The 26,704-nt window shown below is 48.8% G+C and overlaps 1 protein-coding gene across 1 annotated transcript; it reads right to left on the bottom strand.

Moving 5' to 3' along the window:
- Positions 1–1,047: 1,047 nt before the first annotated feature.
- SULT4A1 (sulfotransferase family 4A member 1) lies at positions 1,048–22,644 on the bottom strand. Its single transcript, XM_078614262.1, has 8 exons — positions 22,292–22,644; positions 18,311–18,441; positions 15,411–15,491; positions 13,505–13,631; positions 11,872–11,966; positions 10,723–10,861; positions 7,724–7,741; positions 1,048–6,229 (listed from the first exon to the last, which is right to left on the bottom strand). Exons 1-8 carry the CDS (start codon positions 22,461–22,463, stop codon positions 6,117–6,119), a joined length of 876 nt encoding a protein of 291 aa, XP_078470388.1. The 5' UTR covers positions 22,464–22,644; the 3' UTR covers positions 1,048–6,116.
- Positions 22,645–26,704: the final 4,060 nt, after the last annotated feature.

Here is a 26,704-nt window from a genome sequence, read left to right as displayed (position 1 = left end):
AGAGATCAGAGATCACTCTGTTATTACCCCTCTATCATTTACTCAGCACACGGGAATATCACTGGGAGTGGAGCCGAGGGGCAAGTGAGGGAGCTGAGGGAGGGAGAGCCAGTCAAGCGCAGCCAGGGGAGGGCTGGCAGCCTTAGGCCTGGGGGGCAAGTCCAGTCAATTGGCCCATTGAACCATTCACCAGCGCAGCCCAATGAGTGCCCACCGCCGCAGCTCAATTATTGCTCACCAGCGCAGCCAAATCAGTGCTCGCCACGGCAGCCCAATCAGTGCCCACCACCGCAGCCCAATGAGTGCTCACCAGCACAGCCCAATTAGTGCTCACCAGCGCAGCCCAATTAGTGCTCACAAGCGCAGCCCAATTAGTGACCATGGGCCGGATAAATGCCCTCGGTGGGCCGCATGTGGCCCGCGGGCCGTAGTTTGAGGACCCCTGGTCTAAACAATACAGCGATAAAATGTCTTGCCTATGCTAAGTCACGACCCGACGGCCATGCTGGATTACACTACACCTGAGTGCAATAGTGTTACTCGTGTTACTGGTAGTAATAGCATCTGTCTAAATCAGCTCAAGCCTCCCATAAATGATGTGGCTTCTCTGTGGCCACCCATAATCTTACAAATTGTAAATGTTGTGGTTTCACGCTTCAACACACCGGTCGGCTAAAGTAGTGAACTATTTGTCTTTTGTCAACGTGACACTTTTTTTGCTGATTGGCTGTGTCGGGTGGTGGAGGGTTACGACACATTTATAAATAACGCGATCTAACCCAAAAACCTTCATTATGAATAATATTGGTCGCGAAAGCCTACGTGTTAAACTGACTAATATCAGTTGTAGCCAAAAACTATAGGGCCATACAAAGGAGCATGGGATATGAAGGCAATAGGCAGTACCCACAGGTGTAATGGTAGCACAGTGGTTAATGCACGAGACTATGAACCTGGCAACCCGAGTTTGATTTTTGTGGCCATGGATAAGATTGGTGGCGAGTGGTTGTGTGTCGTGCATACAAAAAACAACACATGATGAACAAGTGTAGCCTTTTTTTGTTTATGAGGTTTTCATAGTTTCAACAAAATCTTACAGAAGCCACAGAGCTTTCGCCTTTACGTACAAGTGCACTTTCACGATATATTGAGTCTCGGGAAGCTGCATTTTGAAGCTCATTGGGCACTCCTCATCCCCCAGTAAATATGAAACGTTGGGTTAACATTAGGGCAGCGTTGGTCTGATGGTTCCAAACATATGCCAACATTGGCCCAACGTTGCATATTTTCCGGGTCTCTACCTTTAACTCCTACAGTTACTACACTGATCAGCAGCGGACTCTGGGGAAAAAACCTCGTCAGTTTGAAAATTACGAGTAAACGATTTGTAAACCTAGGAAACTTATCGGACTTTGGATAAGGCGTTAATTTTCCGACAGTTTGAGCTGCAGCTAATTCTGTATCTGTTTAGACTTGTGGGCTAGAGGCGGGTGGTACCCGCCACTATACATGGTCCAGCCTATGCAACTAAACTCCTGCAGGCCAGGCAACCGCATGGGGGGCGCTGAAGAGTGTGCCCACAATTTTAAAGCACTTTGTCTCGGCCATGATTGCAGCGCACTCGTGTTCCCTTTCGCAGTTAATGTCTCACTTGAACAGCACGACTTTCAAAACATTGAAGAAGCACACCTCACCAGCGTTGGTTAAAAACATAATGCCCTCGCTCGTGGTGCCCACCTGGGTGGGGCAGTGAACCCAATTCTCCCCCTTTACTCGGCCCCAATTCGGGTTGCTGTTGTTCGTGGAATTTTTGTTCTCCCTCCGTTCTGTGAGCGCTTTGTACCGGGCTCGCGTTGAGTTTTAATAAAAATTATATATTAAAAAAACCTCATCGCACTAATGTATGGCATAGCCAAGACCCATTAGTTATCGGCAGTAATTATATAACAAAAAAAACTGTTGATAATGCAGTGGTGGCAACGTACCAGTATACGCCGGTACACCATACCGCCACTTCTCTCAAGACCAAGCGCATGTATGTCACTAGCACTATTCAGAACGGTTCCGATTCCTGTACCGCGATGTTTACGCGGAGAGGAAACGGCGGTGGTCAGGAGCTGTCGCAGAACGCTTCAGTGTCATTCCTGACACCTACACAATTACATTTCGACCACCATTGATATGTCAGAACCTACAGAACTTTTAAATAAAAAATTGTTCGACCTGTTAAGACAAGCGCGATGGAATTTGCTAATCAAATATAAGCTCATTCGTAATTGCGTTTCGGGCTAGATAGCGCGAGTAAAACGCTGACTGTGTCGTACGCCCTTTGCCAACCAAGATGCTTTGGAATTTTAACTCGCGCGACGATCTTACCCAAAAATCGATTTGTGTGAATCATATTGGTCACCAGAGCCCGCTCGCGTTGAATATAGGTTGATATACTTTATATACATACACTGTACACGTATACCATTTGCGAGCAGCTCTACGTGACCACGGCAATATGCACCGCAGTTTGTCGAAGAATTCCTCACAACACTTTGAGTCACAGGAAGTAAATACAGCACCTGTCGGCAAAGAGGGCACACGTGGAAAGCAAACATCTCAAAAGACAACTCCAGCTTTATGTTTGACGTAATTACCCACTGCACAATACTTTATAACCCGTGGCACGTGGCACGCAGCACGGGAAGTGGATGAGAGTCAAGGATAGAATGCATGGGAAAATAAATCGATGGAAAAAAGGAAAAGAGCGGAGAAGGAATGGGATTGAGAGAAAAAGGATCGAAGAAACGGGAGCCAAGGGTTCAGGAGAGATGGGAGGAGGAGGAGGCTACATCAGGGTCTCGCCGCCGCTGCTGCATGAAGGAGGAGTGGCATCTGTTCTCACAGCAAGCGGTGGGGAGAGGTTCAGAGTGGGGCTGACCACACAACGTCACGTCGTTTATGGGAGGCTTGAGCTGATAGCTAGATTACTGCACGGCACACACATCCAGTTTAGCAAGCCACAATTGGGGGGAAATGCATTCTGGACAGAACACTAATTGTTCAGGCAGGGGAAAGCAATGCATTATTTCCAGGTTTGTACTTTGGTGTCTGTTAGCTGAGTGTAGCTAGCTTCTGCAGGCTGCTGCAGTTCACCATCAACATTTCCCGCAGGCAGTCCAGCAGCGCCTTAAAGCAGCGGTGACCAATACACAAAGCACTGTGACGATCCGTTCCGGTGGATCTCAAATTGCTCTTCCGCGACGATCCACCACCACCAGAAAGCTACGACGAATAACATTACCCGGGTGGATTTAACCCTGTGATATACGACAGATGTAGCAAGGAGGAGCACCATGCGTTGGTGCAAGTTATCATACTTTGAACGTATGAATTTGTATCGGGGAATTTTTACTTGCCGTCGGATGCAGCGGAAACTGTTGTGCGCTTACGATGTCGGTGTTTGTTCTGATCTGTCACGAGACCCACAACAGAATCTCTAGTGATCCACTGGTGGGTCGCAGTACATGTTCCAGCCAAAAAGTACTGCTGGTCGCCCTTGCAGGAGGTAATGTATCGTGTGTCTCAACGGGTCTACGACACTACAGAACTTCTGTTCTCCTTCATTGACGCTCAATAATTATAATTTCACTTGAAGCTGTGATATTTGTTTTATAAATCAGTCTCTTTGTTTTGCATAAACAATGGTAAACCTTTCTTGCCAGGCAAACAATATAAGAGGTCCCGATCACCGGTGCTAACGAATGTACGTGTAGGTGTGCGATGATGGCGAGTTGTGGTGTCTTGAGATTTGGGACATTGTCCTGGACTGTGTTACTACATTTCCCAGAGCAAATATATGTGGTCTTCGATGTACGATGGTCCACATTTACGTTTATATAATTCCACCATTGATTTACGACACAGGAACTTGATTTACGATTCATCTTCCGACACGACTTCAAACATATTTGAACATAGTCTGGTTTCAAGTGTTTTTGTGGATGTTTACCTGTTGAACCCTGTTAATTATGGCCGATAAAATTAAAAACAAATCGGCACGTGGTGTTTCTACTGGTTACCATCTATGGGAAAATAGTGGTTAGATTTACGACAGGGTTACCAGGAGCGCATTGTGACATCGTGAAAGCGGGGACCGCCTAAATACGCCTGTCTTTACTGTTGCCGAGCTCGGCACCACAGGCCCAAAACACTAAGCGGCTGGCAAAAATTCCTATTAAAGTTGTAAAGGATAAGAGCCCAGTACACATGCAACGTTGGGCCAACATTGGCATGTGTTTGGCCCAACGATGCCATGTGGTTGGCCCAACGATGCCATGTGGTTGGCCCAAAGTTCCATGTTAACTGGGAAACTGGCGTGATCCTGTAACATGGTTCTCTTGATCATCCATCTCCTTGGTTTACCTCTAAATCTTTGAAGGCATCCGTTCTCGAGCTACACAAACGGGAATCACGATTCGACAGTTCCACATTTGCCGCGACACGCTGGTAAACTGTCATCCAGAGAGCTTGCAGATTCTGACTCGTACAGTGCCATTTGGGGAAAGGCTGCGACACCCGCTGCTCAAACGGTTAAACACATTACCTGGCGGTGATGCATAAGAACAAATAACAATAAAGAAGAAATATAATGTGACGTTTTGGGCAATGGCCCTTCATAAATGGTGCTATGAAAAAGCCATTACCGTGACGTTATTTGCGACACTCGGCCATCATGTGCTGTTGTCCGGATCAAAATTTTGCCAAATGCGAGAATGACACCGCAAATTACTAAACTGGGACTTACACAGCAGCAATCATCACCTCCTATTGGCAGACTAATGCCGCATGTCACTGTTGCAAATTAGGCTCAGTAATACCTCGGTTAACGAATCCTCTGGGAACGAAGTCGGCCGGGGGTTCCTTCGACCCGCCTATTTTTGCCAAAAAATTATAGAAAAAATACAAATATATTCAGAAATGATGCAAATACATTTTAAAGAGTAACGCTTTAAATCCGTATTCTTCAAAAATTTACAGAGGGGGGCCACTTTCGCCGATAAGATACCAGTGTGAGGGCCGCCACACATTGGGTTTGGCAGCACGATGATGGGGGTGTTCTCAGATTTGTGTATTGTCGGGGGCCCCACGTTGGGGGCCGCACTAAAGGCCACCAGGGGCCACCATTGGCCTGCAGGCCTTGCAACAAAGAACACTTTTAAATGCTACGTGTGTCCTGTAGACGCAACTGAGTGGGGTTTATGTCCTGTACATGATCAGCAGCCAATCAGCGAAGAGCTCTGGGAGTCCCCCCTCACGCGGCGCAATTAGCGGCGCGCTTCCCACTCTTCCCTCCGCCATTGCTCAAGCTCCTCGCGTTGGTGAAACGTTATCGTGGTTTTTACAGTTTTAAAGTGATTTTACTAACCCCATTATGTCATCCAAACAACGAACATCTCGTGCTAGTGGCCTTACTGGGCAAGAAGTGCAGCGTGGAAATCAATTTCTTTGGAAACGAAAATGCAGAGTATAAGGAGGGTAGAGGCAGGAGAGATAAAAAGTGAATCGGCTTGTTGGTGAGGGTTGACGCAGTTCACCTGAAAGACCATTTTATAAACCAAGCAGATAAAGTGAAAGTCGACTGTGCAGCAATGTGTGCGATTGCACCCCCCATCTCTGAAGTCCTGCAATGCATCCCTATGCCTCCTATGTTATATTGACCTCTGGTAACGAGTTTCTGATAACGAAGTGACATCATGGAACGCATCTACATCGTTAACTGAGGTATTACTGTATCCCAATCTTGTAAGTTGTCACCTGGTTAAACAACAACTACATTTGAAACTTCCACTGAGAAATCGGTCCAAATTTTAATTATTACTAACGTTTCTCAATTTGGGTTACACATAGCAACACAACCTCCCTACTATGTGGAACGTAGCGCCTTTGTCATGACAGTCGTCCTGCTCTTTAAATAGCGTCACGAAATAGCAAATGTGCCCAATTGTTATCGTCGTTAATACACGCGTCGTAAAGTAGCCCGGAGATGGTCTGAGAGTAGCGGTGGGTACAAGCGTGGCCCATGTGGAGGCCGCGACGCGGCTGGCGGTGGCAACGCTCGGCCAACTCTACACCTGGAAGTCGAAGGTGAGGTCCGACTTGCCCAGCTTCTGGCGGTAGACGCTGTCGAAGCGTTCGTTCATGGAGACGGTGAAGATGTCCTTCCAGAGACCCACGCGGCCTGCACGCAAGCCCGCCGGGGGGAGACGCGCGCAGACTACAATCGCATCAACCAAGCCGACGTCGGACCTACGTTGGCATGCGGTTTGGAACCTTGGACCAACGTTAACTCAACGATTTCACGTTCACTTCGGGGGATGGCACCTGGTGCCGCGCTCGGCCAGTGAAGCTGATTATAATTGTAACACCCACCACGACGTTTTGCGGCTGTTTGTAAACATCCATTTAGGCTCAAACATGCTTAAATACTCATTAATTCATAATATATTGGGTTGTTGGGTTAGATCGCGTAAATATGTATCGTTAAACCCGCCACCACCTGACACACCCAATTAGTAAGGTTTGTCACATAAACACAACATTCCAATTCATTACTGGTGTACTGACATAGAATTGGTCACTAAGTAGCATAGCGCTGGCTGCTGGCAAGGAAGGGGATCTGCAGCTTGTAGGAGCCCTGACTGACAGCAGGCCACGTGATGGACCCGAGAAGGATCTCCGGTAAAAGTTATGGAAGGGACACGTCGAGAGCCCGCTAGTAGTTCCAGAAGGGGGGCGTGGCCGGGGTGAAGTGAGGCCGGGGTGAAGTGAGGCCACGCTAACAGGATAAAAGGGGACCCCGAGCGGGAGCTCGGGGCTGTTGTTTGGAGTGGGATCCTTGTCATTGCTGCTGAAGATCGTCACCATCGCCGCTGTCGCCGCTGTCGTCTCGTGCCTTCGTCGCTGTCGTATCCACTTGATAATTGCGCTGCTTAGACGTAGTTGGCTGTCTTAGTTCAGCGCCGTCAGTGTCGGACGGCTAGCGTTGTGTGTAGGCTAGCAACCAGTGTAGAGTTGCGTATATACTATAGACAGATTGTGTAACAGCGAAGGGAGTGTATTGTATATAGTGTACACGGTGTGCTCGGTGTTTGATTAAATAATTGCCTCCAAGAAGTGACGTCTCAAAGTCGGCCACAACACGAGTAGACCTCACCGGTGTGTTGGAGAGCAAATCCACAACATTTACAATCCTGAGTACACATTTACGATCTGTACTCAGATTTACACGATATAACCCCCAAAAAAACCTATATTATAAATGATATTGGTCGCGAAAGCCTTCGTGTTATACTAATTAATTGGCTGATGTATAGAGCTTGGGGAATTGATGGTAGCGCCGGCTCATCACCATGGCTGCTGCCTTGCTGCTTTGGCTGTGGTTTCTCGGCGATTGTAAGAGATGCTATACAGTATATAAAACTACAGTACACATAATTACTATTACTGTATTCTCCGGATTATAAGATGCTTCGGAAAGTCAGATGCACCTAACGCTTGTGCCTGGTGTTAATAAAGTTATACAGATCCGGTCACACACAAGAATATAAGCAGCACCCCTGATCTCTGCTTTAAATAATAGGGTTAGTAGGAGGAGAGTGCGTCTTTGAAAAGTCTAATTGGATGTCGGTTGCGGTGCTGATGAAATCCAACATAGGGAGACTTCTCACCGTACCTTGCTGCAGGCTTCCAACTGCAAAGTGGAGGAACAAAACAAAAAGGTTCAGTTAAAAGGGTTTCAACTTGGGAGAAATTACAAAATAGGTGAGTAGACGATATATATATCTGTCTCTCCATGCAAACAAATGAAAGGATTGCTCCTGAAACAACCCAACCTGGAAGTGCTTAATGTCAGCAGCATTGATTCAAGACAAGCAAAACACTGATGAATGTATGCACAACCATAACGCCATGCGGCTGATGGGTTGTGTGAGGATAAATACTTTAAAAATAGATTGTGGGGAGAGGCATATGCAGGAGATATTGAGATATTGTCTGCTTATTTTATGTTATATATCTTCCACAATGATACACAATAATTGTGAAAATAAATTAATCTTACAAACTCCGGGATTGTTAAAGACTACTTCATCGACCTGAACTTGACCCAAGGTAATTACTCGGTCCAAAAACCAACACTGAGGTTGTCTTCTGCTTGTGTATCATTCGCATCCATTTTGTACAACGAGGGTCGATGTCACGCAGAGGTTTGTAATGATATTTTTTTTATCAACCACAGTGGAGAACTGGCCTCGATTGCTCTGACGTGGCGCAAGCACTCAATTGTTTAAAAAAATAAGTTAATATTATAAACTATATACGAAATATTTTACCAGGTAAAGCCCACTAAGCTTTATAGCTCTTTTTTCAGAAGCGGCCTGGCCACAAATGATAGCTCAACGAAGTGGCTTACGTGGAAATGTATATCAGCAAAATACTTTAAACGCATGTTGTTTCTAAATGTGGAGGGAAACCCTGGAGGATCTGTAGAAAAATCCACGTGACTATGGGGAGAGTAACATGCAAAAGCAGCCGTTGGTACTCGGGCGAAAAAAATATGAGAGGATCTGGTGTGTTCGGTCGCAGACTCCAGGATTCAGTATTCTACTCATCTAAAGAGCCTTGGCACCGTACTCGACCAGAATATGTCGTTTTATCACCACTTGAAAAATATCGTTAGATCCTGAAACTTTCATATCAGGGATCTACGACACATTTTGACCACTATTGAGTCGTGACATAGCCACCACGGTGTCGTGTAGCATAGTATCGATGAGGCTCAATTATTGCAACGCACTACTCTGGGACGTCTGCCAAAAACATTACCAAGCTGCAGCATATACTAAATTACTTGGCATGTGTAGTGACGTACTGCAAGATCCAACCGTCTCCTGTATGTGTATGAATGTTGAACTTGTTTCATACTGTACATAGCCAAACGTTCTAGTCGGAGATGTAGGGGAAGGACAAAAAAACTAAACAAAGCATTTCTAAAGAAATTATTTTCAATCTATGTGATTTAAAAGTGCATGGCTCCAGTGGCTTCCTAATATTGGAAATAACTGAGAGCGTGCAATGCTGTGACCGTCTTTGTTCCATGGCTAGCCAAAAGCGTCTGCGAGTTCACGTGATTGGCTTATGTCCCTTGACATCTGAGCCATGTCCCTGTAGCTCCTGCCAATGGTGACAGTCCTGGGCTGTGATGGTCATTGTAACAGAACTGCTGGGCTCAGTGTGCCTCGCCAGCCGAGTCTATACATCTCTATGTAACTCTCTGATCTCTGTCTCACTCTGTGGTTCGCTATTTAACTATGGCTATCTGTGTAATTTTCAAGGATTGTCACCTTTCCAAGGATTACTCTTTGGTTCTTTTGGTAAAGTCACGTAGAAAGAAAAGAAATTTAATAATAGAATACGACGTTTCAATTGCAACACAAGCAGTCGTCATCATGTATAACTAAATTTGAGATAAACAAAACATAGACACGGAGACACACAGACAGACATACAAGCAGAGATAGACGCACACCATCATGGGTTTTTTTCTACGTGACTTTTCCTGAAAGAACCAAAGAGTAATTCCTGCAGTCACGATAGCTTCAAATCAAGTTTCTTTCCAAGGATCCTCACCTTGATGTGGTGGAAAGGCTTGAGTGCTACTGGAGCTCTGCGCAGAACACAACCTCTGCATAACACATTGTTCCAACAAAAAGCCAGATATAAGACCACGTGGAGACTCCTACGCTCCAAGCATTGGCATCTACTGGATTATATCCTTGTTCGCCAACAGGATGCAAGGGACATACTACACACCAGAGTCAGGCCCAGCGCCGACTGCGATACAGACCACAGATTGGTCAGAGCAAAAGTCACCCTCAGGATCAAGCCACCACACAAGAATAAAGGTCTGCACCCCAAGAAGATCCAAGTAGAGAAGCTCCCCCTGTTAAGGGAGAAATTCTCCACGGAAACACAAAGATTGGTTCGATGAGAATGATCCGGAAATCAAATCACTCCTCCAGACTTAACGGTCCTATCATTCCAGACTACTTGCCTGTTCCAATGACCAAGCCACAAAAGCTGCATACAGCGTTGCATACAAAACCTTGCAAACAAAGCTGAGAGTCTTCAAGAACAGCTGGTGGACAGACCTCGCAGTAAGGACACAGCTGTATGCAGAAGTGGGGGTCACGAGCATTCTATGAAGCTCTATGCTCAGTGTATGGACCCTCGCACCAGACATAGCCCTCCTAAGATCATCAGATGGCACAACCCTTGTGACAGACAAGGAAGCTATCATGGTGCTACCCTCCCAAGTTCCGTACAATCGCGCAGCAACTACACGTCGGACAGAAAGGCCAGGTCAAACACAAAGGAAGCCTCTCAGACAGCTTTCTCATCAACAATGGGGTCAAGCAAGGTTGCGTGCTGGCACATACACTCTTCGCCATATTCTTCAGCCTAATGCTCCAGGAGGCAAAAGAGGAGCTGACAGAAAGCTTCTACATCCGATTGTAATAAGAGGGTGAATGAGAGACGTTTCAGGAGATGTGTGTGTATAGATGTTAAAGTTTTTTTTGCACCATACGTAACAAACCGTGCTAATGGTAGGTGCTACGCAGTCAAGGGGGGGGACAGGGGGCGAGGAGGGGTGAAGGGGAGTCGGGGCGGCACCTCGGCTGATGGGAAGTGCGTCGGTGTTGCAGCAGTGGTCGATGATTTGCTGGCAGTAGGCGACCATGCCCTCCAGGTGCGCTCGCTCATAGGAGACACCCAGGAAGGAGGAAAGCCTCCCGAGGACCCTGGGCAGGTCCTGCAGCACCGACAGCAGCAAACGGTCACATTCCGATGTTCCTCCTCCTCCTCCCCTCTCCTGAAATACTTTCCCACGGATGACACGCAACGAACGGTCGCGTGCCGCGGCGGTTGGAATTGCGAACAAGCCCAGAAATCGGTCGTCATTACCGATTCACGATTGGTCTCTCTTGGGCTTAAACCTTCGTGTGGGTGTAATATCAGAGCTAGAACCCTCCACCGCCTGAAACAGGCTAACTAATGTGCCGATTTGATGCGTTTTTTCCCCAGCAAAACCGGTTACGTTGAAAAGCGAGCATTATGTTGAGGATTTTGGAGATTATCAGCGTCATCAGGCGTCGGCAGGAGCTCGGCGCTAGATCAAAAGTGTTTTCCGATCCGGGCCCTTGAGTAGATGCGGACGTGCGTTGCAACATTACGAACCGCTAGGTGCGCTGGCAAGCGATATCACGTGACCACTCGATTTGCCCGGCCGTGTCGGGAAGTGGAGGGTTCTCGATGTAGTTGACATTTTATGCCCACGACTCAACCCCAACAGGAGTGGGTGGGTAGGTGAAGGAGGTGGGTGTGGATCGCTGGGTTCATACACCGCAGTGTGTGAACCACTGTGCCACCGCTCAACCTCCAAGTTGCTTACCCTATCTTCCACTCTACACACGTGTCCCACACAAAACAACTTCCTCCTTATTGCATCTACAATGTTGTATTCCCATATTGTATTCTAAACATACAAGTCTGAATTCCTAGCATCGTCCGCATACGTCTACACTGGATTACCAGAAGTGCCATTTTTAGTCGCTGAAAGTCTCACTCTGTGACAGGTGTGGTGGATAAAAATCCACGTGATCACAGGGAGAACATGCAAACTCCAAATATATAGGTGTCAGGGTTGGGATTGAACCCACGACCCTCCTGTATACCAGGCAAGTGGAAGCTTTCACCACCACCGCCCGGCTATTTTGCCGCATAACGCGAAGACAACGAGCGCTTGGGCGCTGCAGCACAAACCATGTGCAGATCCTCGTATTTCACGAAGAGGATGTTTTCATCATTGCGGTGTGCCCAGAAGTCCTGCACGTGCTCGAACCACGATCCGTAGCCCACTGGTGGTGGTGGTGGTGGTGCCGGCAGAGGGAAAGTAAGGACGAAAGAGAGAAGGAAACAGCAGATAGTTCATATGCCTCTTTGTTAATTGAACACAAAGCACTGTACATACAACGCTGTGCCAAGAGAGTTTTCGGTCTTGTTTGAATGGTATTCGATTTCCATCATCATTGTCATCGGCCATGGTTATTCTGCAGTTGAATGAAGGCCTCCCTAATGCAGCGGCCTCCTGAAATACGAGTTGCGGAGTATTTGTCATGAAGAAATTAAATGCACATGAAGCCCAATTTGCGTCCCATCAAAATCTGCTCTCGCCATGCGTTATTCTGCTCACACGAAATATTTTGGGCCATTTTCAATGGGGACATTTTTAATTGCCAAAAAGTTGATTGAGCTATTAAGGCTTTCGGCCAGAGTATTGCCGCCGCATTTGCAGAGCTCCCGGATGTGAACTGCGAGCGAGGCATGAGACGCATAAGGGAATGCCGTGGCGTTGGGCCCACGCCAACCGAGAGAGAGAGTGGGCGCTCCGTTCACGTTGCTGTCCGGCCGCGGGATGCATGGCCACAGAGGGAGGGCACAGCTGCCAAGGGACGGCTTCAGAGGTGACCCCCCAGCGTTTGACCCGGAATTGATGTTGGCACGGTCGTTGGGCCCTAGAGCCGACACTGCCAGGGACTGCCAAAATCTCAGCCTCGAAAAGAGATTCACAACGGATTTCAGGATTCTGTGATATCCTTCATGGATGGACTGCAGGCAAGGGATACCGCGTCACAGATACAGTATAAGTATGTATGTCGGTTGAACGTTTTTCGCACCTACGATTTGCACGATTGGCTATATATGGTGCAAAAGAAGATACATTCAACCATGCTAATTGGATGTGCGCGGGAAGGACAACAAACTAAACACAAAAGCAGTTCTAAAGAAAAACATTTTCAATTTAGATTAAAAAATGCACAGCTCCAGTGGCTTGCTAATATCGGAAGTACGCGCGTTCCAGACAGCCGCAGACAAGCATCTGAAAGTGCGCGATTGCTGTGACCATCTTCGTTTGATGATCAGCCAAAAGAGTTGTGCCGGGATAGCAGCGATGGTGCAGGCAAAGTGGGGAGGCGGGGAGTAATAAGGGGAGCGGTGGTGCTGTTGCGGTTCGCGCGCTGCGCTATGTACCTGGCGTCCCGAGTTCGAATCCCGCTCATGGACAAGACCAGTGACGTTCATCTGAACCAGTCCTGGGCCTCCTTTAGGTCGACTCAGCCTCAAATGAGTGCCTGGTGCAGTGTGTAAATATTTCCACGAGGGAGACAAAGGCGGCCGGGCATGGGGCTGGCCGCCCACGTCCTCGTGTGCAGTGCCGGCCTTCATAGGTGCTCGCTAACAGTACTTGTCTCGACAGTCTGGTAAGGCTACACAGGGGATGTTTTCTCTTTGGGAGGGAGGTATCGGCTGGGGATCGTAGACAAACGCTTCTGGAGTTTGGCGGCACAGGCGCAGTGAATCGTGGACGGGTGAGAGGCGGCATGGCGGATCTCACGTTTGTCGTAGATGAAACGGCGGCAGAAGTCCTGGAAGGTACCCCGGTAGCTCATGGAGCGCAGCGAGCGGTGGAACTGGTAGTAGGAGACCACCAGGTCCTTGGGGTTCCTGGCCATGTACACGAGCTGCAGCGCCACGGGCACGTACCGACATTACCGCGCGTCACCGCCGACTAGCCGTGGGACGCATAAATAGACGGACGTCAGGCGAACGTTGGCATGTGGTTAGATCAACGTTGGCCCAACGTTGGCATGTGGTTAGATCAACGTTGGTCCAATGTTAACATGTCGTTGGAACCATTGGACTCACAGCCCAAGTTCCACGTTTAATCGGGAAGTACAGAACGTGGTAGTTGGAGGCGACCTACGCATTAGTACACGTGGCAACGCCGTTCAATATTGATACGTGCGCAGGCTGTGGATACCACGGCAAGGGGTGGGGTGAATTAGCTCAATGGAGAGCACGCATTTCCCACAGGAGTATTCAACAGAGACCTGCAGCTCTGAGTTTCCTGTTGTCAACATACAATTACAACCCTGGGAAATAAACCCCTCCCAAATCTGGACTCGAGTTCGCCAAAATTCGGGCTAAGCCAGTTAAGATTACCGAAATAATGAAAATAATTTGCAAAAAAAACTTTGAGCTCTAAGCTGCATGCTGTAGGATGGTGATCTTCGCTAATCCTCTGAGGGGGGCCACTTTCGCCGATAAGGGGCCGTCCTTAGATGACGTCACGCACCTAGAGGGGGGGAGGTGGGTCAGACATTTGTGACGATGTGTGACGAGGGGGGGAGGGGGGGGTTGAGAAATGTGACGTCACATCAAAATGCGCAACTTTAAATAAATATTAATTAAATAGAATTGTTATAACAACACTAATTTTGATTATTTTTATTATTAACTATTTGATTATTCAAATGTATTAAGGTCACCTTTAATTTATTCCATGAAGGAGCATTTTGCTTCTCCTTGGGGAAATGGAGAAGCATCAATTTTGTAAAAAAATAAAATGATTGTAATTAAACATTTTGATTCTAATGATTCTACCAGGGCTTTTCATTCTGTGAAATTAATGTGTGATTGTTATAATTGTACTCTTCATTTTGCTTCGTTCTACTACAAAGTTTCAAGTATTTTTTTATAGTTATAATTACTTGTAATATTTTATAATTATAAGAGACTTTCAATATAATATTCTGAACATCTGCAGTTTTAGTTAGACGTTAATATTTTCAAGTAAATTTTATGCTAAATTTCAGCTTTCCAACGCCTCCTTTTTAATCCGTGTTTTCTCCTACAACATCAGAGTGCAGCGCCACATTAAATACGCATTACAATGACAATAGTTTAAAGTGATTTGAAGCATGTTTTGTTTTCTTAATGGAAATATGATTTTAGGGAGGGGGGCAGAGCTTTGTGACGTCATATTTGAGGGGGGTCTGACTTTGTGTGATGAGGGGGGAGGGGGGGGGGTCAAAAATCGGCCAAAATCGCGTGACGTCATTTATGGACGGCCCCTAAGACATCATCAGTATGAGGGCCGCCACACATTTGAAACCATTATGGTTTGACAGCAGCACGATCATGGGGGGTGTTTTCACATTTGTGCATTGTCAGGGGCCGCAGTAAAGGCCACAAGGTGGCCACCAGTGGCCCGTGGGGCCTTGCAATGAAGAGCATTGCTGAGATGGTGCACCTATGTGCACTATGAATTCTAGAGCCAATGCATTTGACCTAACTGTTGTCAGTGAGCATGACCTTTGCTTGGGGTCTCTCTGTGTTGTATTTTATAAATATTCCACAACACTCTTCAACAGCGCTCGTTGAAGCATCTTAACATCACAAGCATCGCCCATCCTGGCGATGCTCCAAGCCTTTTGGAGGCCACGCTCGTCCTCAATTACCCGGGCCTTTCCGTCCTGCAGCTCCTTGGGCAGGAACTGATAGGGGAGGTGGCTCTTGATGATGCGGGGAGATGGCAGCACCTGCAGCACAGCAACGGTCACAGGCTCACGATATTGATAACAATAATAATGGTTTGAAGCTTTCGTGACTGCAGGAATTACTCTTTGGTTCTTTCGGTGAAGTCATGTAGAAAGAAAATAAAGAAAATAATAGTTATTTGAATTATTTTCTTTCTACTCTGGTTCTTTCGGTAAAGTCACGTTCTTTCGGTAAAGTCACGTAGAAAGAAAATACATGAAATAACTATTATTTAATTTCTTTTCTTTCTACTCTGGTTCTTTCGGTAAAGTCACGTAGACAGAAAATAAATTAAGTAACTATTATTACATTTATTTAAATAACTTTTAGTATGGGATTTGCTCGCTCTCGTACAAGAGAACGACTCGGAGGCGTGCGAAGGAACTGTAGACGAGAGGAGAGGAGAGGCAGCCACACGATGAGCCGGCGCCAACAATTGCCCAAGCTCTGAGGTCATCTATTTATTAAAGGGCATACAGGCCAATTAATGTGTGTTTACACGTGGGAGGAAACCGGAGGGCCCATAGAAAACCCCACGTGTGCGAGGGGGCAACACTCCATCCACATACAGATGGAACAGATGGAGATTAGCCCATGCTTTGTAATGCTGCCTTTTGGCGAGCCAGGGCACGGCTCCTCCTCGACGCCCACGGGAAACGAGTTTCACAGCCATCTTTGCGTGATCCACCAACCCTTGCGAATGCCTCCACAGCACTGGGTTACAGGCCACGTGCATGGCCACAACGAACAATGAGGAAACTGCGGCTGAGTGGACACACGGCATGACACCGGTCCAATTTTGTGTGTTTAGTTTGTTGTCCTTCCCCCGCACCTACGATTAGCACAGTCGGTTATGTACGGTGCGAAAGAAGTTCAACATACGTCCTATCGTCTCCACCATTAACTCACCCACCTACAAACTGGCCCGATTTCTGTCTGAGACCCTGCTTCCTTTCACGGGCAAGTCCACCTCAGCTGTACTTAACTCAGCTCACTTGGTTTCTCTAATCAAGGACATCTCACTGTCTCCAGATGATTTGCTTGTCAGTTTCGATCTAGTCTTTCTGTTCACCAAGGTACCTGTACCTGACACGATTGCAATAATTGAAGACTTGGTCCAACAAGGACTGAATCCAGATGTACCAAATTTGCTAAGGCACTGTCTTACCAAAACATACTTCACCTGGAATGGTACATTCTGCAACAAAATGAGGGTACTCCAATGGGTTCTGCCTTATCGCCAGTGGTAGCGAATGTTTTCATGAAGAAATTTTAGACAGATGCCATCCAGACATCCACCCTACGTCCTTCCTTGTGGAAGAGATACGTAGATTACACGTTCGTCATCTGGCCACATGGCCTGCCAGCACTGAAACAATTTCTCAACCACATCAATTCCATACACCTGTCTATCAAATTTACTATGGAAGTGTAAAAGGATGGCAAGCTACCATTCCTGGATGTTTTGATCGAGAAGAGACCTGATGGCTCGTTGGGACATTTGGTCTACAGGAAAGCCACTCACACGGATGCCTATCTAAAGCCTGACTCCCACCACCATTCAGCCCAGAAGAATTCCCTCATCAAAATACTACATCTCCGAACAGCACCATCTAGCTATTGAGTTGGAGCACGTACACCAAGCCCTCAGGATGAACGGATACTCGGACCGTACAATCCGCAAAACTGCCTCCCCAGCCATGGCGAGACAACCTTCTGAGGATCCAACCAAAATCATCACTTTACCATACATAGCAGGGCTTACCAAAAAGATTTCCAAAATATTAAACAAACACAAGATCCAGGTTCTATTTCAACACAGCACACAAAATCCGTGATTTAATCCCATCTGTAAAGGATGTGATTCCTGACATGCAATACCCTGGTGTCTACAAACTGAGTTGTGGTTGTGGCAGCAGTTACATTTGGGAAATGAAACATGTCTCGGACCGCGTTCGTGAACACAAGGCAGATCTGAAACACGGTAGGACCAATACCTCTGCCGTTGCTGATCATTGTTTTAACGCTGTGGGCTCACACGAAATTGTTTTTTTCAAGATGGAGGTACTCTGCAGACCTACTGGCTAGCTTCAGAGATTTGTTCATGAAGCCGTCCAGATATATAAACAAAGACAAAACTTCAACCAAGAAGATGGGTACAAACTGAGCAATCATTGGAAGAACGTTATTAACCGGGTAAAGTCTTAACTGACTGTGATGTTTCCATCCTACCTGCCTATGTCGGCTATTATTTCCTACTATCTGTGTCTCTCTCTCCCTGTGCCTCTCTCTTAGATCTCTCACATGTCCTTTGGATTGCACACTCATGCTCACTTGCCTTTTGGATTGCACTCTCATGCTCACATGTCCTTTGGATTGCACTCTCATGTTCACGTCCTTTGGATTGCACTCTCATGGTGCTAATCTCTCATTAACACTGCTGTTGTGCGCATATGCGGGCATGATACTCTTATGCGGTGACGGAAGCTCATTCATGCTAATCTCCCTCCCTAACCCCTCTCTCCCTAATCTCCCCCATTAACACAACTGACGTGCTTGTGTCTGTGGATGGTATTCCTTTCCAGCTCAGACCCCGCTTGCTTGCCCATCGCCACATATATAACCTTATTGTAACAGCTCTCTCGCTGGTTCAGCAGTTCCACTGCTGGATTATATTTTTTTCCGCCTGAGGATGCCCGCGTGTGTTGCGATCGAAACGTCGTGATTTATTTTATTTTAAACCTACGTGACTTTACCGAAATAACCAAAGAGTATACGTACGTATGTTGGTTATGGGGTAGGAATGGAGCAGTTGGGGTACCTTTACTGCGTCCAGGCCAGGCTGCGGGTACTCGAGCACGGGGATGTGATCGTCGATGTTCATGAGGGCGCTCTCGTCCACGTCGGTGCCGTGGCTCACCAGGAACACCACCTCCTGCAGCAGACTCGTGCCTGCCCAGCGCCATGCCGGGCCCCGTCAAGAGAAGCGCGCTCTCTCCGTGCCCCCTCGCTCTCCATTCTCTACGTGCCCCCTCGCTCTCCATGTGATCTCGCTCTCCATTTTCTCGCTCTCCATTTTCTCGCTCTGCATGCCCTCCCCGTCCTCTCTCTCCTCTATCGCCCACTCCATTCTCTCTCTATACTCTCTCCATGCCACTCACTGTGTGCCACTCAATCCGTCTGCCAATCAATCTGTGACGTACAATCAGTGCCAATCTAGCACATCTAGTTAATAGGATTAATGGATCGTTCATAAACACTCTCGGTACCATTGTTTTGATTGCAAATGTTGGTAATGAGGGCAGAGGAGGGACACTCACAACAAAGATCGGAGCCCCTGGCAGATTAAACCCAGCGAGGTGGCACAGTGGGGAGCACAGGTAGTGGCATCTGCCAGTCATCTCAGTCAACCCACGGCACCTGGGTCTGTTCCGTGACACCTTCTGGCCAGCAGTGAGACCCTTCGACACTTAGTGGCGGCCTCAAAGTGCACCTAGCCTGGCAAAGTGGTGACGTATCTTGTAATTCATATTCTTGTTGCTGTACTGTTTACTCACACATTGTCTTCAACGTTTGCCTATACTGTTAATTTTCAGTCTGAATACAAGCATTACATTTCATAAATAACTTAAAAACAAGTGCAGATGTAGAATGCCCGAAGGGACAGTCTGACTGGATAATGCATTGTGATCGTCGTGATCTGTGTGAGTCACACAGATACAGCACCCTGTGTGTACACACACACACCACCCTGTGTGTGTACACACACACAGCACCCTGTGTGTGTGTACACACAGACACAGTACTCTGTGTGAGTACACACAGACACACCACCCTGTGTGTACACACAGACAGACACACCACCCTGTGTGTACACACAGACACACCACCCTGTGTGTACACACAGACACACCACCCTGTGTGTACACACAGACACACCACCCTGTGTGTACACACATACACACCACCCTGTGTGTACACACATACACACCACCCTGTAAGTACACACAGACACACCATCCTGTGAGTACACACAGACAGACACACCACACTTCTGTTCTACATCCGCTATGGCGTTATCCTTCGGTCCAGCCAACACCCAGCACACTTTAACGCGTCTCGTGTTGCTCACGGTGACAATGCCTTTTGTGACTGGCAGCTTAAATAACTCGGCAGGGGCGCATTGAGCAATTAGCTCCCAATGACATATCGACCGTACCCCCGTTACAAAACACGCAAATGGTGTTTGCAATTCGCTAGATAATTACTGCTTTTGATTCGCGTGCAATTTAGCAGTGCGCGTGTCCTCTTGTTGAGGACGCACGGGCGGGTTCGCACGCTGAGAGGGAATTCGCTTCTCAGCTGCTCAAGCCGCAATCACGTACGAGTCTGGAATCTTGACCATTTAATTTTTTTAATAAGAGGCTTAGAAATAGGACACGAAATTGTGAGTCCGCGATATTTATAAAGGCCACGTTTGTGAGTTCCCGCAATAGGCGCGTTGTTTTGAATCGATTACGGGATTCCCATTGTGCACAGGTCTGGCTGTGAACGAGTTATGTTTTTTGTAACATCTCCCTGCCTGTAGTATTCTATGCAGCCTTTCCATGCCACTGTGGTGCCTCCGCTCCTGCAAGTGGCTGCCTGTAATCCTCCAGCACTGTGGAGTCACCAGTCAGGGTTGGTGGATCACTGCACTGTTGTTGCGAAACTCCCTTCTACCCATGGACGTCGAGGAGGTGCAGTACCCGGGCTCGCCAGGAGAAGGCGGTGGCAGCGAAATGTGGACAAATCGCCAGCTGTTTCCATCTGTACGGAGGATGGGGTGTAGCTACCCCCTCGCGCAAGGTGTGGGTTTTCTCCCCACGTGAATAATAAATACGACTCGCCATTTATTGGCGGAACACATCTCAAAATAAATAAGCAATCTGACAGAACCCTCCTGAAAATGACTCCTGCGACTCAGCGTGTAGCCTTAACAGTAGCGCCACCTACGAATTCCGGATCGGCACACGAGGGTGTGGGCTGGGTGGCGTGGTCAGAACCCGCGTCACAGTGATAAGAGAACAACCGCCCGGACCCATGTGTAGCACACAAACACAGCAAGCAGCACACACGCAGCACATACATCAGCACATACATCAGCACACACGCATTACACAGAACACACGCAGTACACGCAGCACACACCGCACACGCAGTACAAACAGTAAACACGAAGTACACAGAACACACGAAGTTTTCATGCGCCATAGAGTAAGCACACTCAGTACACCAATAAACACGCAGCACACACAGTACATATACAATATACACCGAACACGCCACACACGCAGTGCACACCGAGTATATATTCTGTACACTCCGCACGCAGCACACACACAGTACACACCACACACAGCACAACGTGGAAATAGTAGTTGGTGTGTCGGTACGGTGTGACGTGCTGAATACAGCACGTCGGTTACGTGGGATGCGTGTGCCACGTTCGCGTGCCAGTAAATGGGCACAAATTGAGCACAGAGCGTTCATTGTCCGGCTGTTCAATAGCCCGGAGTGGGATCGTTGTGATGGCTGTGATCGTTACAAAGCGCGGCCGCGGCGAGGGAGGGCCGCTTGGGAGGCGATGCCGAGGCTGCGTCCCGGTGGTGCGACACGCGGCCTCAGCGCGCCCGTGTGCAGCGCCCCCGCCCATTTCAGCGCGGTGCTCGCCCGGCCCAGCACCGCCCAGCACCATCCTGCACCAGCCAGCACCCTGCACTACCCTCCACCACCACCCAGCTACCTGCACTACGCAGTACTATCCAGTACCTTGCACCACCCCGCACCATGCACTACCCAGCTACCTGCACTACGCAGTACTATCCAATACCACCTTGCACCACCCCGCACCATGCACTACCCAGCTACCTGCACTACGCAGTACCATCCAGTACCACCTTGTACCTCCCAGCACCATGCACTACCCAGCGCTACCTAGCACTATCCAATACTCGGCATTAACCAGCGCACAGCACCACCCTGCACCATCCAGGACTCAGCACCACCAGCCAGCACGCAGCACCAGCCAGCACGCAGCACCAGCCAGCACGCAGCACCAGCCAGCACGCAGCACCAGCCAGCACGCAGCACCACCCACTACCAGCTAGTACCCAACACCAGCCAATACCAGCATGCATCACTCACGACCCAGCACCAACCAGCATCATGCACCAACCAACATCAGCCTGCACTAACCAGGACCACCCTGCACCACCCACCACCAGCCAGCACCGCCCTGCACCACCCACCACCAGTCAGCATCCTGCACCAGCCACCACACAGCACCACCCGGCATTCCTCAGCATCCAACACCAGCCAACACAATCCAGCACCAACCACCACCCTGCACCAGCCCGCACCCTGCACAAGTCACCATCCACCACCAGGCAACACCCTGTACCACCCAGGACCCACCAGCCAGCACAATGCAGGACCACCCAAAATCTTCCAGCACCCAGCAATACGCAGCATTACTCACCTAAACCCAGCATTACCCAGCACACACCATCAATAAGTACCCAGTATCACCCAGCACTACCGAATAACCAGCACCACCCAGTCCCGCTCAGCAACGCTCAGCAACGCCCAACTCCCAGCAGCACCCACCAACCAGTTCCACTGAGTAATCAGCAACCTGCACCACTCAGCACCGACCAAACACCATCCTACACCAGCCAGCATCATTTAACACCACCCAGCATTGGTCAAACACTATCCTACACCACCCAGCAGCAGCAGCACCCAGCCGCAGCACACGCACCCGACTTGGGGTAGGTGACGACCCAGATGTCGTCCTCGCGCACGGGGAACGCCAGGATCTCGTCCATGATGCCGCGGCAGAAGGGCGGCAGCCTCACGTTGTTGAACTCGAAGTAGCGGTTCTCGAGCAGCTCGCTCGGGGTGCTGGGCGTCTCCACCTCGCTCTCCGCCATCGCGGCGCGCGGACGTGACTCGTGCAAGCGCCGGGTCGGGCGGCTCCCAGTTCGTGCGCACCGTGCCGAGGTGAGCGGGATGGTGGTCGGTGTCCTCACCGCTTACATCATTCCCACCCCCTCCCTCACCGCTCGCTCTCTCCCTCGCTCTCACACCCTCGCTCCTCCCTCGCTCTCACTCGCGCCCTCTGGAGTGACTTCACCACGCAAGGCTGCGTATGACATCACGCGCAGCGCTGCCGATGAGCGCTGTGAACAACAAATGCACGCAAGTGCCTGCCTCGTTTTTTTTCTTCCACGGTCGCTGAGGACAGCACCACCAGCGTCAGCACCAGGGACAGCCCCAGGAACAGCACCAGGGTCAGCACCAGGGACAGCACCAGAGACAGCACCAGGAACAGCACCAGGGTCACCACCAGGGATAGCACCAGGGACAGCACCAGGAACAGCACCAGGGTCACCACCAGGGACAGCACCAGGGTGACCACCAGGGACAGCACCAGGAACAGCACCAGGGACAGCACCAGGAACAGCACCAGGGTCACCACCAGGGACAGCACCAGGAACAGCACCAGGAACAGGACCAGGGACAGCACCAGGGTCACCACCAGGAACAGCACTAAGGACAGCACCAGGAACAGCACCAGGGACAGCACCAGGGACAGCACCAGGAACAGCACCAGGGACAGCACCAGGGTCACCACCAGGGACAGCACCAGGAACAGCGCTAGGGACAGCACCAGGGATAGGGTCAGCACCAGGGACAGCACCGGGACAGCACCAGGGACAGCACCAAGGACAGCACCAGGAACAGCACCAGGGACAGCACCAGGGTCAGCACCAGGGACAGTGTCAGCACCAGGGACAGCACCTGGAACAGCACCAGGAACAGCACCAGGGTCAGCACCAGGGTCAGCACCAGGGACAGCACCAGGGACAGCTCACCAAGTGTGTCTCAACACCGCATCGGTGTACAGGAGCAAGGGCTTCGTTTTTTACGTAATATTTTCCGGGGTGGTGGTGGGGGGGGTGTGAAATAATATTTTCCGGAACTCATCCCCGGACACCTGCGGCTCAAGTTAAACTCTGTCTGTGCACGAGCCCCGAAGCTCCGACGTGGCGACCCCTTCCATCAACCGTCTGGTCAGCCTCACAACCCCCTCCTCTCACCTTCCTGCTGCGGTCATCCCATCGCGGTGACGAGACTTGAACTGAACTGTTTGGTGGAGCGGCTCGGATTTTCTCCCAACGCCCCGCTCTTTGAACTCGACCATTCCCTCACTCGCCATGCACCGAGTTCAAGGCCAGAGGGAAGTCAGAATCAGAAATGTATTTATACTGGAGGAACCCGATGAGCTATTAAGCTATTTTTACAGATGTCTAGTAAGGGTAGATCAGAACGTCACAACAACAAGCAATACAAAACATGATCAAAGTGTAAATCACTTAAAAATATACAATACAACTAAAGTATTGTTTTGATCTTACCAGGTAAAGCCCACTGAGGCTCATCATTGATTGTTTGTTTTACATCTCTAGTTTTTTTTCCCACGCAATTAGGGCTGAGGTCGGGGCAGCTCTCAGGCACAATGTAGCTGTCGTGTGGGATTCTCCCGTTTCAACGTTATGAGCGCATCCTCCGCGGTGGAGCGAGAGATTAACAACAGTGGAATTGGACAGCGAAACGGTCGGATTTATTTGAGTAAACAACGCAGCATAGGTAGGGTTTACTACACGATTCTCCTGTAATCTCATTCGCACTGTTTTGAGATCTTACCTTTTGAAAATAGAATTCAGCTCGTTTCACTGCAGGCCGTCTCCTCCAAGTGGAACTGTACATCTCATGACCTGAAGCAGCGTAAGCTCCGTGTTGTAAATGTGTGTTTGATGTGCTGGATCTCAGTGCAACAGCGCCACACAATCATAAATATGATTAAAACTAAATCATAGTGAACGTTTATAGAGTAGCGGTCATGCATGGCTTTGTAACTGCGTCACACCAGCGCTGCGCAATCTGTATAGATGAAGATATTCTCATCCGATTTTTTAAATTCTCAATTATCATTTTTATCATTTATATTTAGAATCAATTTATAATTATTAGAATTCAAAGAATATAATTCGTAATGTATTTTTAGATTTTATTTAAATGTATTTCATAGTAAACAGTATATTTATTTTGTATAAGTTTGGAAGAAAATTGGAGCAACCCAGAGAAGACCCACGCGTGCGAGGGGGCAACACTCTATCCCATTCATATGGGACAGAAGGATATTAGTCCACACTTTACTCTACCGCCGTCTTCTGGCAGAGCTAGGGTACGGCTATTCCTCACCCACGGGGAAGAGAGTTGCATGGCATCAGTGTGCGATCCACTAACCCTTGCTGCTGTGCCCACAGTACTGCTTCTGTTGCTGCACTACAGGCAGTATCACATGCCCGTGGGCCGGTCTTTTCCGACGGCCGGTGGGCCGGTCTGTTTGGGGAAATTGGAAATGTGATCGGAGTAAAACATAGTTTTTTTCTCATTGAAGTATTATATGACCTTACTCTTTGCTTCTTTCGGTAAAGTCACGTAGGTAGAAAATAATAATAACGTGTCGATCGCAACACAAGCAACCGTCATCAGATGAGACAAACACAGCAGGGGGAATGCTGCTGCAACAAGAGGTTATATAAGGTAGGAGGAAAGCCGCTGATGCAGGCTGCTTTTAAAGGGTAGAAATGGGAGTACCCCATAAACGACTGCTGCGCGTGAGACAAGGCGGAGATCGGAGGCAGGAGGATAGAGAGGGGGTGGGGCAGAGATAATCGGTAGCAGGGGGAGAGAAAAGCTGTGTTAGTGAATGTGACTCAGAGAGTCGAGAATAGCTGCTAACATCGGCAGGCAGGAAGAGGGGCATCATAGCCAGTTATGACCTAAACCGGTTACTAACGTGCTTCCAATGATTGCTCAGTTTGTACCCATCTCGGTTGAAATTGTGTCTGTATTTATATATCAGGATGGTTTCATGGACAAATCTTTGATGGTAGCCCGAAGGTTTGTAGAGTACCTTGGTCTCGTGAAAAACAATATCGTGTGAACCCACCGTGTTAAAACAGTGATCAGCTACGGCAGAGGTATTGGTTCTGCCGTGTTTCAAATCTGCCTTGTGTTCGCGAACACGGTCCGAGACATGTCGTTTCATTTCTCCGATGTAACTGCTGCCGCAGACACAACTTCGTTTGTCAGTTGTTCATACCTTATATAACCTCTTGTCGCAGCAGCTCTTTCTCCTTCGTCAGCATTTACCCTGCTGTGTTGGTCTCACCTGATGACGGTTGCTTGTGTTGCGATCGAAACGTCGTGATCTATTATTTTCTACCTACGTGACTTTATCAAAATAACCAAAGAGTATGAATTCCTGCAGTCATAAAAGCTTCAAATCAAGATATTATATGACCTCTAATGTGTACGCTTCGTTGCTTATTTACGCTCTCAGTTGGCATTGAGTCCCCACATATTCGGCATCCCCAAATATTCTTCCTCAACGGCCCATTTGTTTTTTGGACCCAGCCCACATTGGCCAATGAGATCGCACGGAAATTAGGCCACTGTGTTTACAAATGACTGAGCCCATTTTAGTCCCCGTCCGTCACATGGTAGCCACGTGCTCACCATCGGCTTGGCTGGCGCGAGGGAAGGGATTGGTGCTGGAGGCACGAAGCGAACCTCGTGCGGAGCGCGCGGTGTCCAATCACCAGAGCGCTCAAGCTTCGGAGACCCCGCATGAGGCCGATAACAGTGCCATGGCTCTGGCTAATTGGACATCGTCGTCATTTTAAGCTTCATTAATTGGTCTCAAGGGACACATCCAAGTAACTGTCGTCCAGCAAGAGGCACCTGCGACCTCACAGCGAGCTCATGATGCTCTGCTGAACCGAGCGGGGTGGGGGGGTCTCATGAGCCGGGTTCCGATGGTCTGGGGGGGTTGGTGAGAGAGTGCGGAGGGCAGGGAGAGGTGGGGGGAGAGAGACAGTGGAGGAGGAAGGGGCCAGGTGGAAAAGCTGGTTCTGTGTTTGTGGTCCTCTGTTGTCTCCACATCTCTTTGTCATCTGACGATTTATTTTATAAATTGAAGTAATTTCTGCTTAGGCCTGCCAATGTGTTAGCACCACCACTGCACGGATATTCGTGTGTGCGAGATACAATCAACCCAGACATCATGAAGGATTACGCTTAGTTGTATAGCGACCATCAG

This window comes from Lampetra planeri, chromosome 43 (assembly GCF_965212315.1).
Source record: "Lampetra planeri chromosome 43, kcLamPlan1.2.h2, whole genome shotgun sequence".
NCBI lineage: Eukaryota > Metazoa > Chordata > Hyperoartia > Petromyzontiformes > Petromyzontidae > Lampetra > Lampetra planeri.
The sequence above is the reverse complement of the archived record's forward strand: the minus strand, read 5'-3'. Positions and strand labels throughout refer to the sequence as shown.

What these genes read in the sequence shown, in the direction of transcription:
- SULT4A1 (XM_078614262.1), bottom strand. Translation starts at nt 22,463, where the DNA reads ATGGCGGAGAGCGAGGTGGAGACGCCCAGCACCCCGAGCGAGCTGCTC. An exon ending in TGCAGGACGGAAAGGCCCGG is followed by an intron (nt 13,632 to 15,410) that starts GTAATTGAGGAC and finishes GTGGCGCTGCAG; the next exon opens with CTCGTGTACATGGCCAGGAA. An exon ending in CCGTTTCATCTACGACAAAC is followed by an intron (nt 11,967 to 13,504) that starts GTGAGATCCGCC and finishes CACCACCACCAG; the next exon opens with TGGGCTACGGATCGTGGTTC.